Below are 16,728 nucleotides of genomic sequence, written 5' to 3'. Positions count from 1 at the left end.
AAATATGTTTTCCTCTTAGGAGTAACTCAGTTGAAACCCCACCACATATTAACCATAAGTGATTTGGAGGAGACTCGAAGAGCTCGTCGCAGTCACATCTCCCCCCCTCCACTCGGCCCTCTGACTGGACATATCACCCTTCGTGCTGGAAAAACTTCCCTTCCCACTTCCCCACTGTTCCCACTCGGTGCCACAGATACCCTGCTGAACTCCCCACCATCTCGCCAAGTTGGAGTTAGAAGTGCTTCCTCAGTTAGATGCCCTGGGACTACAATGACCCATTGTACCTCATCTTTTTTCTCCCAGTCTCCCTGGAAAGACAGTGTGGGAAGCTTTTCCTCTCCAACTCTGCCATTCTCTTCATCCATACAACAATTACCCAGGACTCGTTTGTCACTTGATCTGAGCCAATCAGATTCAGTGGAGGTGCCACACAATTTCTTAGCTTCACCAGAGCCTGAAGATGTCTCTCCAGCAAATGGTTCTTCACCCCAAGGGGACTTAGACCGACAGAAGCATGAAGATAAATTTCCCTACAGTTCATTCCACAAGGATCCCAGCTTGAGTCTAGGGCAAGAGATGCGGACAGAACTGGAGATTGAAGAGACACTCCTAAACGAAGGTGTGGCAATGAACTGTGGGGGGCAAATTGTGGTAGAAGGGGATGATCAGGAATTTTGGGGAAGAACTCAAGAAGTACACAAGAAGAACTCTCTTGTTGCCAGTTTGCCACGGTCTGCAGCCTCAGGCAGGGATGACTTAGAAAACACCTCCTCTGACGAAGACATGGAACACTATTTTGATTTTTCAAGGACAATAGTCAGTGTTCCTGCATCACAAGATCTCTCCAAGTCTCCCTCCTCCCCCACCTCCCCTCAATTGGCTCAGCTGGATGGAATTGATGATGGTACAGAAAGTGATGCAAGTATAGTGACCAATGATGATGCTCAGAAAAATGTGGGTTCTACTCCAGCCCAAATCCAAGCCAAAAACCTAAGTAATAAAAATGTCCCTGAAACTACAAATGGCACACAAGCTGTTCAGAGCCTGTTCCCTGAAGCATCGTCCAAAGATAAACACACGGGATCTTCGTCAGTCACTGTGTTGGTTGCCAGCAAAAGTACTACAGATAGTTCACCTCAAAATCCACCTAACTCCTGCCATGCCCCTCAGTCAAATGAGGGTAGCATGGATTTTCTTTGTCCACATATTTTCAGAAACTCTCAACTCAAAGAGCAAAGTTCTGAAACTACATTAGTAAATCAGAAGACCGTGCTTCCTACTCTGGTTCATAATCCCCTGCCTAATGTACTCACAAAGGTGCCTCCAGCCTCATATTCAGGGGTGCTATTTGAGGGTTCAAGTTTAGGGTTTACCTCTGAACCATCTCTTGTTCTTGAGACATGTAACAGCACTCCACATTTAACTGAGATGGTTAAGTTAGAAGGCACACCACTTGAGACCCAACAGATTGGAGCTGGTAAACCCCTCCACTCAAATCCTGAAAGCAGCCATTTTGTATCCTCAGCCAAGGAGTCTGCTGTGTTAATAAACCACTCAACAGCAAATACATTGGAACCTTCATTAGCAGATGCTGCTGATACCACTCAGGGCACCCTGTTGAATCTACTTCATCCCTCTCCTTTAATCTCTACAGATGTACACAACTCCTCTCAAGGCCTTGTTGACTCTTTGCAGATGTATTCTTATTTGCCAGGTTTCAGTCAGCCACCTTTATCAAATATCACACTTGAACCAGTAACTTCCTCACAAGAAACAGCAACCCTCCAATCCATGGAGCCCCAGTCTACTAAACTAAGCACCCTCAGTCCAGTTGCAGATGTGACACAAACACTGCTAAATGTGGCCCCTCAAAATGATCCTGTGTTATCAGTGTCATCCGGCACTTTTCCCCAAGTGGGAACTTGTGGAACTGTTTCTGTACCTATCTACTCCACACAAACACAGCCATTGGGTTCTACAGCTGTCACCTTTGTAACTTCTTCTGCCTCAGCTCTGTCCGCTCTGTCAACACAGTGTTCTGCTGCTCCAGCTCCAACAAATTCAGCACCTGTGATGTTAAATGGTTACAGCTCTTCATCTGTGCAGAAAGAAGCTGCCTCTGGCCACACAATCTCTATCAACTTTTCTGCTCCCAGGTCAGCTTTAGAACCTCAGCAGCCAGTAGTACCACATGCGTTACCTGGTCATGCAATTCTTACTGTAAAGGAGGTGGGAGGCCCAAATGTGGATCCTACACCACATGTCCTGCTTGTAAACCGCCTTGGGCAGATCTTCGTAAAACATCCAGAAAACAACACTTTCCAGCTGCCCACTCCAAACTCCCCTTCATTTAATTGTGTCACTCAGATCGCAAGCCTCTTGCAAAGTAATGCACTGTCAGCCACACTAGCAGCAGCTGGTAATATGACTTCTGCACCCCCTGGGGCCAACATGACGACAACAACAGTTTTTCCATCAGTTCCACCTGCAGTTCAGAATCCAACAACAATTACACAGCTGCTCACTCACAATAGTAATGGTGCTGTGGCATCGTTTAATGCAAAGAAGTCAAGAAAGAATGAGAAACCATCAAAAGATGAAACTCTTCTAGAATCGAAAAAGCCAAAGAAGAAGAAGGAGTCCACTGCATCCAGAAAATCTAAGTCATCCAAGGCTTTAGTACAGCCTGACCTGTCAGTTGAAAATCCACCCAAGACTCCTGCTGAAAGTGCCCAAGCAATTATTAATCAGGCAATGGCAAGTAACTACACACCCAAGTGGAGTGGGCTTCGAACACTAAGCCCCTCCTCGCTTGTTTTGCCACCTGGCCTTTTAATTGAACCAGACCCCGTGGTCTCGCCTCGTTCTCCATCACCAACACCTGCTCCCACAACTCGCCCTCGCACCCATGTCCGCATGAAGAGAGTTTCTTCACTTTCAGACCGTATTGTCACAAAGAAGTGTAAAGTTGACTTCCTGCAACCAGAGCCCCTCCATGAGAACGAAGAGTGGCGGAGACCTACCATTCCCAGCATCTCCAGTAGAGCTTCGGGAGTTCGCATCAAGACCCCAACAGTGAAAGAAGTACTGAACCTGGATGAGTTAAAGGAGGAGCATATAAGTGATTCTGATAGCTCAGGGTAAGATTTTACTTACATATGCAAGAAATTATTATCTTGAATAGTAAAATAAAGCAAAATTATCACAATATTACAAAATTCCACAACTGTCCAAATTAAAATTTTCAGATAGTTTTTTTTGTCAACAAGGCAACCCAAAATTTAACTTTCATAAATGATAAAAATGATTAAAAAAAAACAGCTAAATCTTTATTTTCAATAAGCTTTTATAACACTTAACCTGATTTTTTTTTAAATGCTGTGAATACAACAAATGGAAAAAAATGCTGTAACTAGTGTTGAGCAAGCGGATCGCCTTTCTGACAAGTAATATTTTCTTCTCTCTTTAACTTAAACTTACATATTGAATTAAGCTTTGTCTTATTCATGACTCGCCCTTTTTCTTTATCTACTAAACCAGTACATTATTCCCATTGTGGACTTTGAACACAATTCTTACATAGATGAGTACTGCACAGTAGCTCAGTTGGTAAGGCAGTTGTCCATGGACTACAGGGTTAGTGGTTCGACTCCCGGTCTCTCCGGGCTGCATGTCAAAGTGTCCTTGGGCAAGACACTAAACCCTAAGTTGCTCCCAGGGACAGGTGAGGTCCTTGCATGGCAGCCGCTGCCATCGGTGTGTCAGTGTGAAGAGAAGCAACATTGTAAAGCACTTTGGATAAAAGTGCAATATCAGCAGACATTTTGTTATTATTGCGAAGTATTCGATAAAGAGAGTGTTATCTTTTTAAACATGTATATGTTATCTTATTCAGGTCAGAGCCTTGGGACTATTTCTCTCGGGGTGAACAAGGCAAACAGAATGCGTGGGAACCAGTTGGACAGAGCACCATTACTGACTGGAAGAAATACTCTGGTAAGCTTAAGCTAAAACTTTAAAATGTATTTCTGTAAAAAAAAAAAACTTTATCTTGAGTTAATAAATTGTATCTTGTTAGGAGCTGCTTCTACATCCGATGATGAGCCACCAACATCTGATGAAGATGTGGAATGTCCAACTAACAGAGACGTGCCACACTTACGATTTGAGATAACTAGCGATGATGGTTTTAGCGTAGAGGCAGACAGCATTGAGGGTAAGGATAACGTTCAGTTTATTGTAAAACGTCTTCCACAGGTATAGATTAACCGATTTAAGATAGGGTGTATATAACTTTATAACAGTATATAACTTTAAGTCAGGGACATTTTTGCGCTTCTACCTTTACAGCCAGATGTGACTTGTGCACAAGTTATTGTTATTGACATTGTTATTGTTTTTAGGTTTTGTGACTGTTGAAATGCACTGTAGTTGGCTGAAATAGTGTCGGGTACCAATGCCACATGGGAAGTTTTTAGCAAGTGAGTCTCTTCCCCTCCACATAGACCTCAGAAAGTTTCTGAAGTTGCTTTTCAGACAGTGACAATGGCTGAAGTCCTGAGCGAGGAGAGCAACAATGAAACAGTGTGCAGCTGTTAATTTGATGACAAGCTACAGAGGCTGAGAAGTAGTGGTTTTAGTAAACACTGCAGGTTTTTTAAGAAAAGGCTCCAGTTTAGAATGTTGTTTAAGGGGACACCCTAGGTCTTTATGAGTTAATTAACAAATAATAAACTTTGTTTCTTGACTTTCTATTTTTGTTTGATTCAATTAACTTCATTTGTTGTCTATTCTTCGTTCAGTTGCTTGGAAAGCAGTCATAAATGGGGTGCAGGAGGCTCGAGCAATTGCAAGGTTGAGACCTCTCACCTTTCAGAAAGTCACTGGTGCCCGCATGATGGGTCTGATCCATGACTCAGTGGTGTTCTTACTTGAGCAACTTGAAGGAGCTCACCGCTGTCAGGGCCACATTTTCCGTTTCTTTAAACAGTTCAGCCAGGAGGACGACCTGCCTGTCAATCCCAGCGGTTGTGCCCGCTCTGAGCTCTACCTTAGGTAAGTTTACCATTTACTGTTGCTGCGAACTGTGAGTCAGAGAGAAACACCAATGAATATGCTATAGCTTACTTCTACTGTATCGTAATTAGGAGCACTATAAAGACACTACTATGATTTACTATGATAATTTTTAATATGGTTTCAGTGGCTAATTGTGACTGATTTTAGTCTTAATTGATTATATTGTTTAGTTAATTTATATAAATTTAGATTAAAACAACCACAGGTGATATAGCTCTGCGAATGATATTTAACAGTGTTTTGATATGCATAACTTGATGTTCACTGTATAGACATCACATTCTTTTTTTTTCTATTAACAGGAAATCAACATTTGACATATTCAACTTCCTTGCTTCTCAGCATCGACAGCTCCCTGACATTGGACCTTATGATGATGAGGAAGATGATGTTCTTTTAAAGTCAACAAGGTCAGGATACACACACACACAGATACATACTCACACATCTCTCTCTCTCTCTCTCTCTCTCTCTCTCTCTCTCTCTCTCTCTCTCTCTCTCTCTCTCTCTCTCTCTCTCCATTCACACACACACTCATACACCGATGGGGGAGCTGCTGTGCAGCTGGCCAACACTCACCGGGAGAAACTAAGTTGGGGTTCAGTGTCTTGCTCAAGACACTTCGACATGTGACCGGAGGAGATTGAACCACCAAGTGCAAGATTGGTGGACTCCTTCGCCAAACTCGCATATATAATATATAATCTGTTCTGCATAATTCCATTTGTGCTTACTCTCAGACGGGCTACAAGTTTGGAGTTGCCCATGGCCATGCGATTCAGACATTTGGAAAGAACTTCCAAGGAGGCTGTTGGCGTGTACAGGTCAGCAAAGTGCTACACTCAGTGGCCATTTTAGGTATAGCTGTACAATCTAATGAAGTCCAATACAGTAGCCCTGCCATGAATTCTGCTATAACAAGGTTTTAATTTCTCAGTCTTTAGGGTAAAGACTGAGAAAGGTGATAATCGTTTTCCGTGCTTATTATTGAAGTCATAGTGGGTGGTGCTAGAGGTGGTTCCAATTTTGGTACTTGCCAATATGGAATAACTGCTACTTAGTAATAATTTATTGTTTTTTACATAAAACATATGATTGCAGTGACATTGGAAATAGTGTTACCCAGTAAAATGTACAATAGCATGAAAAACATGGAACTGCCACAATTTCAATTAAATGTAATGTGTAACTGACTGTCTTTGCACACTAGGGCTGTCAAAATTGGCCGACATTGGGATATGGTCATTTGTTTAAAAAAATAACACAAATATTCAAACTATTTATTTTGTGCAATCTATGTGGTTCACATCAACTCCGGCCTGCATTCAGCATTTCTGTCCTCAAAGCCATAGTCCGTGTATCTGTCCACGGGAAGCATTTTCTTAGGGCATCATCTGATCTGTAACAGTACTGGGATAGAAAAGATAAAATTGTAAAGCAATTTTTTCAAATAAATTGTTCTAAGGTTGTGCTCACGGTGACTAAAAACAAGATTTTACAGTCATGTTGTCATTAAAGTTGTACTTACTAGAGGCTTGTGATTACAGTAAAATCTGTACAGGCAAATGTTAATCAAACAAAGGAGGAAAAGGCCTCACCTGGTGCAGTCTTGCTATTATTCATTCTAATGTAAAACACCCCTTAAGTCAATGTGTAAATATGGAAACATATGTTTGTCCCATTGTTAAATTACTAGAAAAAAACATTGGGGTATGTAATTTACACACTGATGAGCAAAATACTGTGACCAATAGCAGGTGAGGTAAATCATATTTATTTTCTCATAACAACAGTGAAGATCAAGATCTGGGATCTATTAGACACAAAGTGAGCAGTTGTTTCTTGCAGCAAGGGGAAGTGGCCAGGTTTAAGCTGTCTTGACAAGGGCCTGATAGTTACGGCTAACAATCCTGCATATCTTTAGCAAGGGTGTTCATGATGGAAGCTTGTGTACAATTTGAGTTATATTGAATACAATTTTTAGGGTTTGAACAATATGAAAAATTACAAAATTGAGATTACTTCCAACAGCAGTGCCAGTAGTTTTCTGGAATTATGACAGTAATGCCAGCTGTCACCATTTCTTTAGAGATGCCAGCACATGCATTGGCAAATAAACGACAAATAAACCAAATAAAGAAGGTTTAGTTGCCTCACTTTTTCACTTATGTTTGTGGGGAGGCTTCACATCGAAGAAAAAACTCACTGTCTTTCTAGAAGCCGTAGTTAGCCACCTGTTAGCAACAGCTACTGTGTGATAATGCACTGCTGCTGCACTGTTGCATTTAATGATAAGGATGCAAAATGAATGAATGTAGGTCATCTGTGTTTTGGAAGCTTACATAGACAAATATGCAGTTACTATTGGTGGGTGTTACTTATTGTTGTTTCACAGCCACTCCATGTATTACTCTTTACAATTTTTACAATATGTAACAATATCTTTTCTGGTAATGTTTTCCTTTTTTATTTATGTTAAAAAAGATACTTTTGAGAACAGCATATAGTTTTAATAATAAATGTATTTTGAATCACGAGATTTTCTGTCACACACAGCAATGTAGCAAGGGTTGTTCATTTTTCATGTTTAAATACATTTGTAATTCAGCCCAGTACACTGGAAAAACTTGAGGTAAAAAATTTTTTGGCCAGCTCTAAAGTGAAAAATACTCCCAAGTGCCTGTTCAGGGTTCGTACAGGTGCTGGAAATCCTTGATAATGCTTTAAATATAATGTTGTGTTTTCTAGGTCTTAAGTGTGTTTGGATTTTGGATTGTGTGTTGGAAAATGCCCAGGTCTGCATGTGACGAATGGGCCAGTCTGTTTTCATGTGAGCCTGCCCGCCACATGACTGCACCAACATTACTGAAGTTTGTTGATTTAATAAGTGTGGGCTCGAAAACAAAAAAATATTGCATGGATAAAAAAGGACCAAACGCTCATTTATGGAATTTGCAGTGAACATACCCAACGTTACTGAACAGTTACGATAACCTTAGTAACTTTCTGCAACTTAAAGGAAAGAAATTGCAAATGTTATCTCACTGGGTAACCAGCCAACTTTTGACTAACTAAGTAGGCTATAGTAAATGGGGGGGGGGAGTTTTCACGTGGTTTGCAATCAGCCGTTTTTTCTCAAGCCTTAATTTGGTTTCTCATTCATTTTAAATAGCCTGGCCAAAGCATTTAGTCATTTTTAAAACATTAAAAACATGTTTACTGTATTGCACTCCAGTCTGACTCCACTACCAGCTATGGCCTAAATATTAAACTTAGGGTAGAATTATCACCTTAATTACCAACATTTTCAATATTGAAAAATAATAAATTTTAAAATTATAACCTTGTAAATGTAGAATTCATGGCAGAGCTGTTGTATTGGATTGTATTAGATTGTACAGCTGGTCATAATGTTATGCCTAATCAGTGTATAATGCAAGTTTTTGCTTTAGTTTGTGTTGTTTGTTTGCTTGATATGCACGATAAAAAGACAAATGTAATTATTTTTGTTTACATTTTTGAGTTACGAATTTATTGAAAGTGTTTTGTCAAGTCAATGTGTATCTTAATTACTGCTGCTCTTAAATCAATTTGTGTTGTTTATAGCACATGGCCATCATTTTTAATATGATTTTATAAGTGATAATCATTAATCATTTTTTCTTTTTGTGGAAATATCAAATTTAACACAGCTGTAAAGTGCTGGAAAAGCTTGAAAAATGACTTTGAACGTGCTTAAAAACTGCTGGAATTTGACCTATTAAAATGTGTATGAACCCTGCCTGTTGTAAGTATCCCAGGACATTAGCAGGTCTGACCTTTTTGTGTCTCCTGTAGGTCTGCTATCCACGGCCGTGGTCTTTTCTGCAAGAGAAACATTGAAGCAGGGGAAATGGTTATAGAATATGCAGGCATTGTCATCCGCTCAGTGCTCACTGACAAAAGGGAAAAGTACTACGATGGCAAGGTTGGTCAGGTTTTTAGTTTCTTTTAGGTTTATTCTACAGTCCCCTCCAGAATTTGATGACATTTTATGTGATTGTTCTTTGCTAAAATACTTGATTTCACAGTTACCTTTTTGGTAGGGTTTTGGCAATGAAATCGTGCGAATACATGAAAATCTCAAAAATATTTGCAATTGTATAATTCTGGGATTTTTACGAACAGCATATTTTAAGAGAGAAAATTATGTGATTAAATTCATAATCAAATATACATATGTTTTGATTAGTGGCCACAGCATAACAGCTGTAATTGTTGTGTATCCACATAATGCAGTTTTCAATCCAGGTCTCTAAGCTTGTACTTCCCAGTATAAGGTAGATGTAGGAACAACTCATGAAAGACATGTTGTGTTATCTTGCATCTCATCATGCCCAGTTGATGAAACAAAAAATCTTTAGGTTAAGAAGAGAGTTTTCATTGGCAGTTGAATATCCACAACCTCCAGCTATAACCTGAAAATGACATCAAACAATCAGCAATCAACAAAGATGCTCAGTACAGTACAGTAAAACAAATACAGTAGGCTACTCAGTAACAGAAGTAATTAAATGTTGTTTCCACATGTTTACATATTAACCGCTTACTGAAATTGCTACATCTGAGATCCGCTGCTGTTTTTCCCTAGAGAGGTAACTTAACTCTGAGTTAAAACTACAGGAAGACTCAGTCCAAATGGATTTTCCGTCAGTGTAACAGAGTGGTGTCCCTTGCCTCTTATAGACAGTCAGTAAGCTTACAGACAATACTGTTGTGTTGGTGTCTGTTTCCCCAGTGAGTCCCAGTTTTATTTATTTTTTAGTGACTGTATGAACATTAGTTAGCGAAAACTGATCTGAGCTGCAGACATTACCTTGGCACAGCTAAAATGTGTATAGCTAAAAGCTTTAGCTTACAACAAGCTTTTTTTTTCATCAGCAGAAAGAGAAGCGCCTAATGTTTACGTCATCAATAATCAAGTCTGTAAAAGCTGTTGGAAAAGGTGGTGTGGTGACAACATTACTTTGAAAACAATGTGTTTACCATAAAGAGACCCAGTAGATTTTCTTGAGAGCAAATTTTCTATGCAGGGAAAACCCCGGCAGCCTTATTAACGTCAACATCAGTTTGGAAAATATTTATAATCAGCGGAATTGTTTTTAAATTAAGATATATATATATATCACCTTGTGGAGCTGTGTGTCTGAGCAATGTGTTTTTCTTAGGTTTTGAACATTGGAGGTGTTTTACTCAAACGAACAGGCTAATGCCGACTGCTGACTGATAAACAACATAATGTACAGAAGGGACTTTGTTTATTGTAAACAATACCATTAATTTAGAAGATCATCAAAATTGTACTTAAAGTAACTACATTTAGTATTAGCAAGATCTCATCTGTAGCTTTTTTTACCTTCACAGGGTATCGGCTGTTATATGTTCCGCATTGATGACTTTGATGTGGTGGATGCAACCATGCATGGCAACGCAGCAAGATTCATCAACCACTCCTGTGAACCTAACTGCTACTCACGAGTGATCAACGTGGAGGGCCGGAAGCATATCGTCATTTTTGCCCTTAGGAAGATCTACAGAGGAGAGGAGCTCACCTATGACTACAAGTTTCCCATTGAAGACGCCAGCAACAAACTCAACTGCAATTGTGGGGCCCGGCGATGTCGGCGTTTCCTTAACTGAGAGATCCCTCGTACTAAAGGGGAGGATCTTGTTCATCAGTCAGCCTTAAACTTAGGTGGCACTGGATTAGACTTGCGGAGGCAGTGATCAGTCTGCACAGCAGGATTATTAGCCACTATGAGATGTCTACAACGTTTGGCAGGGTTAGAAGTCGTATGTGGAAATTTTCTGAATCACAGAATAAGAGAGAAAATATATTAACATTTGAAAAGCTTGTGTTCACAGGGTACTTCATCTAAAGCTGGCCCTGCACAGTCAAAACAGAAGCATATTTTTAGGAGGAAGTGGTTTTGTTTTTCATGAGAACAGGACGTTTGAGCCGGATATTTTAAGTGTGTGGGCCCCTGGATCTATATGGATGACACCAACAGAAGTTCTTTGATACACACGTCAAGCCTTATCTGTTTAAATCATTGCTGAAAACTTATAGCTAGACTTTGAGAGATTTGATATATGTTTGTTTTTTTTTTCCCGGGTTGTATGTCCATCAATAGTGCACTTGTAATCACGATTGCTCCATGTTCCAGTGATGGGAACATTATAGTCCCATTTTTGTATTTGTAATGTCAGTTCTTGAGCCATAGATTCATCCGAAACCTTTATTTGTGTGTTTTACTTTACATTTAACATTTCTCACGGAAATAATTTTTCTTTTTAGACTAATTATTTGTGAATACCAGAAGAACCATGGTGCTAAGGTTTGTAACACCTTTAGTTGGACTAAATGTCCGCGAATCAGGAAGTTAGCTGTTTTTTCACCCTGCTGAAGTCATGTATCATACATTTATGCCGTCAAACAAGTTAGCATGTCACCATTGGAATCTACTTTCATCCGTCATATTACAGGTCTGCAATTTTTTTACGTGCTCTCTTCCTGTGTGCAGTTGAAAATAGATTTCTGCAGTGTGACCAGCCAGTAAGTGTCATATATTTAAAGATGGAAATGTTCCTTTTAGGACAGTTTTTTCCTTGATGTACAGTCAATGTAGCAAACACTACCCAAGCCAAAAGTGAAGAGTTGGGGTGAACATCAGTTTTTAAAAAAATATATATATTTTATTAGTCTCATGGCAGATCCTCATTACCTATTGCAATAAGACAATTGTGCATAAATAACCATCAAACATGCTAACTACTTTCCTTATTTTGCTACAGCTTATCTCTTAATCAGGGGAAGCACTGAAATAAAGCGTTGCCACTGAGTGTGTGCAATCAGCTCCTGCACCAGGCTCATTGAGAGCAAAGTGTACAGACTTTCTAAATGTTGCTGTTGCAGAAAACATTTAATGTTGCATGGAGCTGAAAGAATGCACTCAGCACCTTAAAATAATGTTTAATATTGTTCTTAGTGGTCAGAGCTGTCAGTAATTAATCTAATTGAATTCACACACTGTTCAGATTGGTAGTTATATTTATTCATGGTTTGATTTATATTTTTAATGGTAAAAGATTGTGCTTTGTATAAACAACAGGGGTTTGGTATATTATAAGATCTCTTTTTTTTTTTATTTTTTTTTTTTTACATATAATTCTCTTTGCTAATTTACTTGAATTTTCTTTTGAGGCAGATATGTTATGCATTTAAGCCTTTATGAAAAATGTCCTAAAGCAGGTATTTTTAAATAATCATTTTTATTTTTGTTACGGTCATTACTGACGGTCTTAGAATCCGCCACAGGAGTCAAGTGAGCGCTGTTTTCCTCCCAAAGCTCATGATCTTTCTTTCCCCATCCTTTCCCCTCCATCTTGTTTCATTTTTATCTTAATGCCCTTTCCTTGTTGCATGTCCAATCACTGGGATGGAGCCCAGATTAACTTGTGTAAATCACCTAGCTGACAAAAGCAGAGTCACTCCCAACTCCTTGCAAGGATTCTACCTCAGCTGTTCAGACAGATGCCTGGGAATACTGATGCAAAAAGAGAGGTTGATAATTTAAGCGTAGCTTGGTTTTAATGTCCCGCAAAGCTGGTCTGTATGTGTGTTTGTGGTAGCATCCACATGTGTAATTTTGTGTGTGTGTGTGTTTAAGTGTATGTGCAAGATTGCTGTGAAGGATAAAAAGCACTAGTCAAAATGTATGACCATCTCTCCCAGGATCTGTTTAAGAAAAATCTGTTATTTACTTACACACACACACACACACACACATATATATATAAGTATAGGATTATTTTAAAGTAAACGTAAAAGACATAAACATGAGAAGATATGTGATCTTTAAATTTACATCTTTGTTACCATGTACAATAGAAACCCTGAGTTTGTAAATATTTGTATACATATTTCTAAACCTGTTTAATTTTTCTATGCACTTTTTTATTTATAATGTTATTTGCTTAATAAAGATGTTAAGATGTTTGAACAGACTGCCTGTCTTTATTAGAAATGGTAGAAAATATCACAGAAAAAGTATTTACAGCAATCTTATAAAGGTTTTATTTTAAAGAGATTAGCATATGTAAAATCATTACTCATTACTAAGGAAAATGTGGGTGTAGATAATTAAAAAGGAACTATTATGGCTGGCTTGAATGTATAGCCACACAAATAAGACAAGGTGTTAAGTGGAAAAAGGAAAGTTACATTAGATTAAGTAAACAAAAATGACTAAAAAGCGTTACTGGCAGCTAATCTTGCATGATGTGTTAGTCTAAATGACGAAAAATAAGTCTGTTCATTTGATTGTTTAGTCAAAAAGGTTGAGTGTCACGATCACACAAAGCAATCCTTACACAACCACTGAATTTAATTAGAGTTTAGCAAGAACAGCAATTGCATCATTGCGCTCGATAAGTTTGAGCAGTTTAGCTAAGTGCTCTACAGTCCAATCAGGGTTCCTGCTGGAGATGTTCTCCAACACAGCTCTTAGGGGGCTCTTGCTGTCCTTCATAGAATAGGTGTAAGTAATCCAGGTGGAAGGAAATTTGCAGTGGAATGCCAGGTGTTTGGTGTTCTTTACCCCATGGGTTTCTGGATCCAACAAAATCACCAACTCTTCCACCACATCTAGGTTATCCAGGAGGGTTTGTAAAGGAGCTGACAGGATGTTAGGGTCTACAGATGAAAGATACGAGATATAAAAATGTGTTCCTTTACATTCATTTTTTTTTTACAACCAGCTAGTTGTATTTATGTTATCAGAACTGTTCTATAATAAAAATATAATAAAATATAAATGAAGAATACAACAATTGCATATGCATGTTATTTGGTGATCAGTTGCCAGTCTGGTCAGCTCTATTCAGTTTGTTGCTCATCGCGATAAAAGGCTGAAAGTGGATTAAGAAAAAACTATTGGTCCTTCAAACTCGACAGGCATTGCTGGTTTGCATAAAACTGCATCTATCCATTGTAGTTACCCCTGTTTCTTATCAGTGTCACGTGACATAACAAAAATGTCTGGCTGTACCTACAGGTAAACATTCACTAACTTTAGTGTAATTTCCACTCACTGAGAATGTTTTTCAGGTCGGCATCTCCTTCTGCAGCAGAGAGTGGAGAAAACCGTATCACAGCAAGTGTATCTGTGGTGACCCAAAGCATGAGAGAATGTTGGTTATAAACAATGTCAGAATGTCTGTTTCACTCATTCTATCAACAAGACTACATTTGGTAGGGCCTGTGTGCAGTTTCCCAGAGTTTTCCACAAGGACTTTCTTTACTTGTGCACTCTGTTATCTGTGTAGAAGTTTTCTTTTGAGTATGCAAACCTTTTTTCCACTTCTTGTACATTATCCAGGCAAATAGCACAAGCGCACAGAAAATAAAGATGGCTAATGGTGCTGCCCCTGCAAAAATAGAAAAAAGTTCATGTTAAATCTAGAGTACAATTTTGTTTTTTAATTCAACTGTGTAATGTATGATTGACTTACATGATAAAACATAAGAAGCTGAATCTAGTGAACCTGTGGGTCCTTTGGTTGCCTGAAACTAAATTGAAGTGTTAAGCTGAAGTGCTGACGACACAAGAACCAAAACCAATTATTTTTGAAAATATTTTTTTAAAAGCCTTTAAGAAAAAAAGGAAATGCCCCTGCTGTCAATTAATTGCACCAATAACTCATCCATCCATGCACTACTATCTGTACCCACTTATCCTGTTTAGAGATGTTCAGGCCTGGAGTCTGTCCTGGTTGTTAATGGTACACACTGGACAGGTCTCCAGTCTGTCTCAGGGCCGAGAGAGACGTATACACAGACAAAACAAACAAAAACATTCACACTCACATTCACACCTACAGGCAATTTAAAGTCAACAGGACTATGGTAGGAAAACGACATAAGCAGAGGGTGAACGTACAAACTCCACACGTGCTGCACGTACTAATGACCTAATATGTTTAAAAAGATCATTAATTTTATTGGCACAAATGGGTAGATTACAAGCCAACCAAAGCGAAATTCAGTATTTTATTAAGATATATTATTATTTATGTAATTTGTTTTATTTGTTATTTATACAACGCTTTCAAAGCTATATTCATTTTTGTTGCATTTGCTGTTCTAATTAATTTTATTTAACACTCATAAAGCCGTTTTTTGACCCGTGAGACTGATGGATCTTTTTTCCCTTTACAACTGGTTCATTTCCTTTTCCGAACAAACGTGAAACCTTCCATGTTTCAGCAGTGTGGACCCCCTTCCTGGCCTCAAATGCGTGTCTAGCAGCGACCGTTGATTCAGTGCTGGAAATAACCGAATCATCCCGAGATGGGTTTAGTTCCTGGCAAAGACAAGCAATGCTGTAAGTTGCGGGACAGTCTACTTACGGTGGAACCTGGGGTCGTCGGAGGTCTGCAGAGATAAAAAATAATAAATCGCGTTTTTCGGACGCAGAGAGTCTGCTCCTGGCACACAGGGTTTCTCCTAACTTTCAGGATGACCCTGGGCCAGATCATTTAGGACACAATTTGCAGTTTTCCACTTTTGGTTTTTTCTTACTTCGGTTGACAGTGGGTGTCAGTAGTTGAGTTGCAGGGTGTGAAAATGTCATACCCTGTCTCACAAACGCTACACGTCTGGCATTTGGCGGTGCTTCCATTGTTGAAAGTGTTGTTTCCGCACGGTTTTAGGGGTATCTCATGACGTCCTCCATCGTCATCAAAGCCACAGTTTGGGGTAACTTCATATCCTATATTATAGAAAAAATTATATATTATGTGATGTAATATGATGTAACCTGATATAAGGATGTAGCCTAATATGTAGGCAAATAATGACCTACCTGGCTTTCTGGGACAGTCCACACATTGGCGTGACACGCCATACCAACGTTTTGTCAGGTCCGGACAATTCTTAGAGTGCCCCTGTTCCATTACTGAACTACGCTGTGGAGAAAAGTTCTCAGCACCTAGTATGTCTTTAGAGCGCCTCCCACTTCTGGTTTCCGACAAGTAAAAAAACATCAACCAGCGGCATTTCCTAAATATTTTCTGTATTGTAAACATTTCTGTATGTTTAGCCGAGGGACTGTCACAAAAGCCCGAACCTGAAAGCCTAAACTGGGATGAGAATGAATGTGTGTTGGGCTATATTACATCATGTTGCATCACGTCAGACGATATTATGTTTTCTATAATATAGGGCAAATTGTGGCTAGGTCGTGTTGCCCTCCCCCACAAGCAATAAGAAATGTGAGAAAAAAAAAACAAAAACACGTTTAACAATACACTGGAAAACTGCTAATTGCGTCCTAAATGATCTGTCCCAGGCTCATCCAGAAAGTCTGGAAAAACCCAGTGTTTCTTTGGCCTCTACATCACTGAGCTATGTAAACCCTTCACTACCTCTAATGTCTTTAGAGCATCCTACTCCCAACTCATTTGGTTTGTAACAAAGAAAAACTCAACTAGTTATTATTATTATTATTATTATTATTATTATTATTATTATTATTATTATTATTATTATAGTACTACATACTGCGCCTATCTCATGGCTCACGGTTTGCTTTGCCCACTTGATGC

General features: G+C 39.0%; 2 protein-coding genes across 3 annotated transcripts in view; one reads left to right on the top strand and one right to left on the bottom strand.

Annotated features, from left to right (window-relative positions):
• The window catches only part of kmt2bb (lysine (K)-specific methyltransferase 2Bb), a 32,025-nt gene extending 18,901 nt beyond the window's left edge, over window positions 1-13,124 (top strand). For both annotated transcript variants that reach the window (XM_067509008.1, XM_067509007.1), the window contains exons 29-36: window positions 20-3,143; window positions 3,899-3,999; window positions 4,082-4,219; window positions 4,806-5,058; window positions 5,385-5,492; window positions 5,823-5,906; window positions 8,920-9,049; window positions 10,486-13,124. In XM_067509008.1, the coding sequence (XP_067365109.1) occupies window positions 20-3,143; window positions 3,899-3,999; window positions 4,082-4,219; window positions 4,806-5,058; window positions 5,385-5,492; window positions 5,823-5,906; window positions 8,920-9,049; window positions 10,486-10,761 (4,214 nt within the window). In that variant the 3' untranslated portion in view covers window positions 10,762-13,124. The remainder of the gene's footprint in view (window positions 1-19; window positions 3,144-3,898; window positions 4,000-4,081; window positions 4,220-4,805; window positions 5,059-5,384; window positions 5,493-5,822; window positions 5,907-8,919; window positions 9,050-10,485) is intronic.
• On the bottom strand, window positions 12,977-16,368 carry igflr1 (IGF-like family receptor 1). Its single transcript, XM_067509009.1, has 7 exons — window positions 15,987-16,368; window positions 15,704-15,893; window positions 15,532-15,556; window positions 14,635-14,692; window positions 14,473-14,550; window positions 14,215-14,286; window positions 12,977-13,816 (listed from the first exon to the last, which is right to left on the bottom strand). The coding sequence occupies exons 1-7, from the start codon at window positions 16,207-16,209 to the stop codon at window positions 13,512-13,514; spliced, it is 951 nt and encodes a 316-aa protein (XP_067365110.1). The 5' UTR covers window positions 16,210-16,368; the 3' UTR covers window positions 12,977-13,511.
• Between the last annotated feature and the right edge of the window lie 360 nt (window positions 16,369-16,728).

Source organism: Channa argus, chromosome 7, assembly GCF_033026475.1.
Source record: "Channa argus isolate prfri chromosome 7, Channa argus male v1.0, whole genome shotgun sequence".
Classification (NCBI taxonomy): domain Eukaryota; kingdom Metazoa; phylum Chordata; class Actinopteri; order Anabantiformes; family Channidae; genus Channa; species Channa argus.
This window is presented reverse-complemented; position numbering and strand designations above follow the sequence as displayed.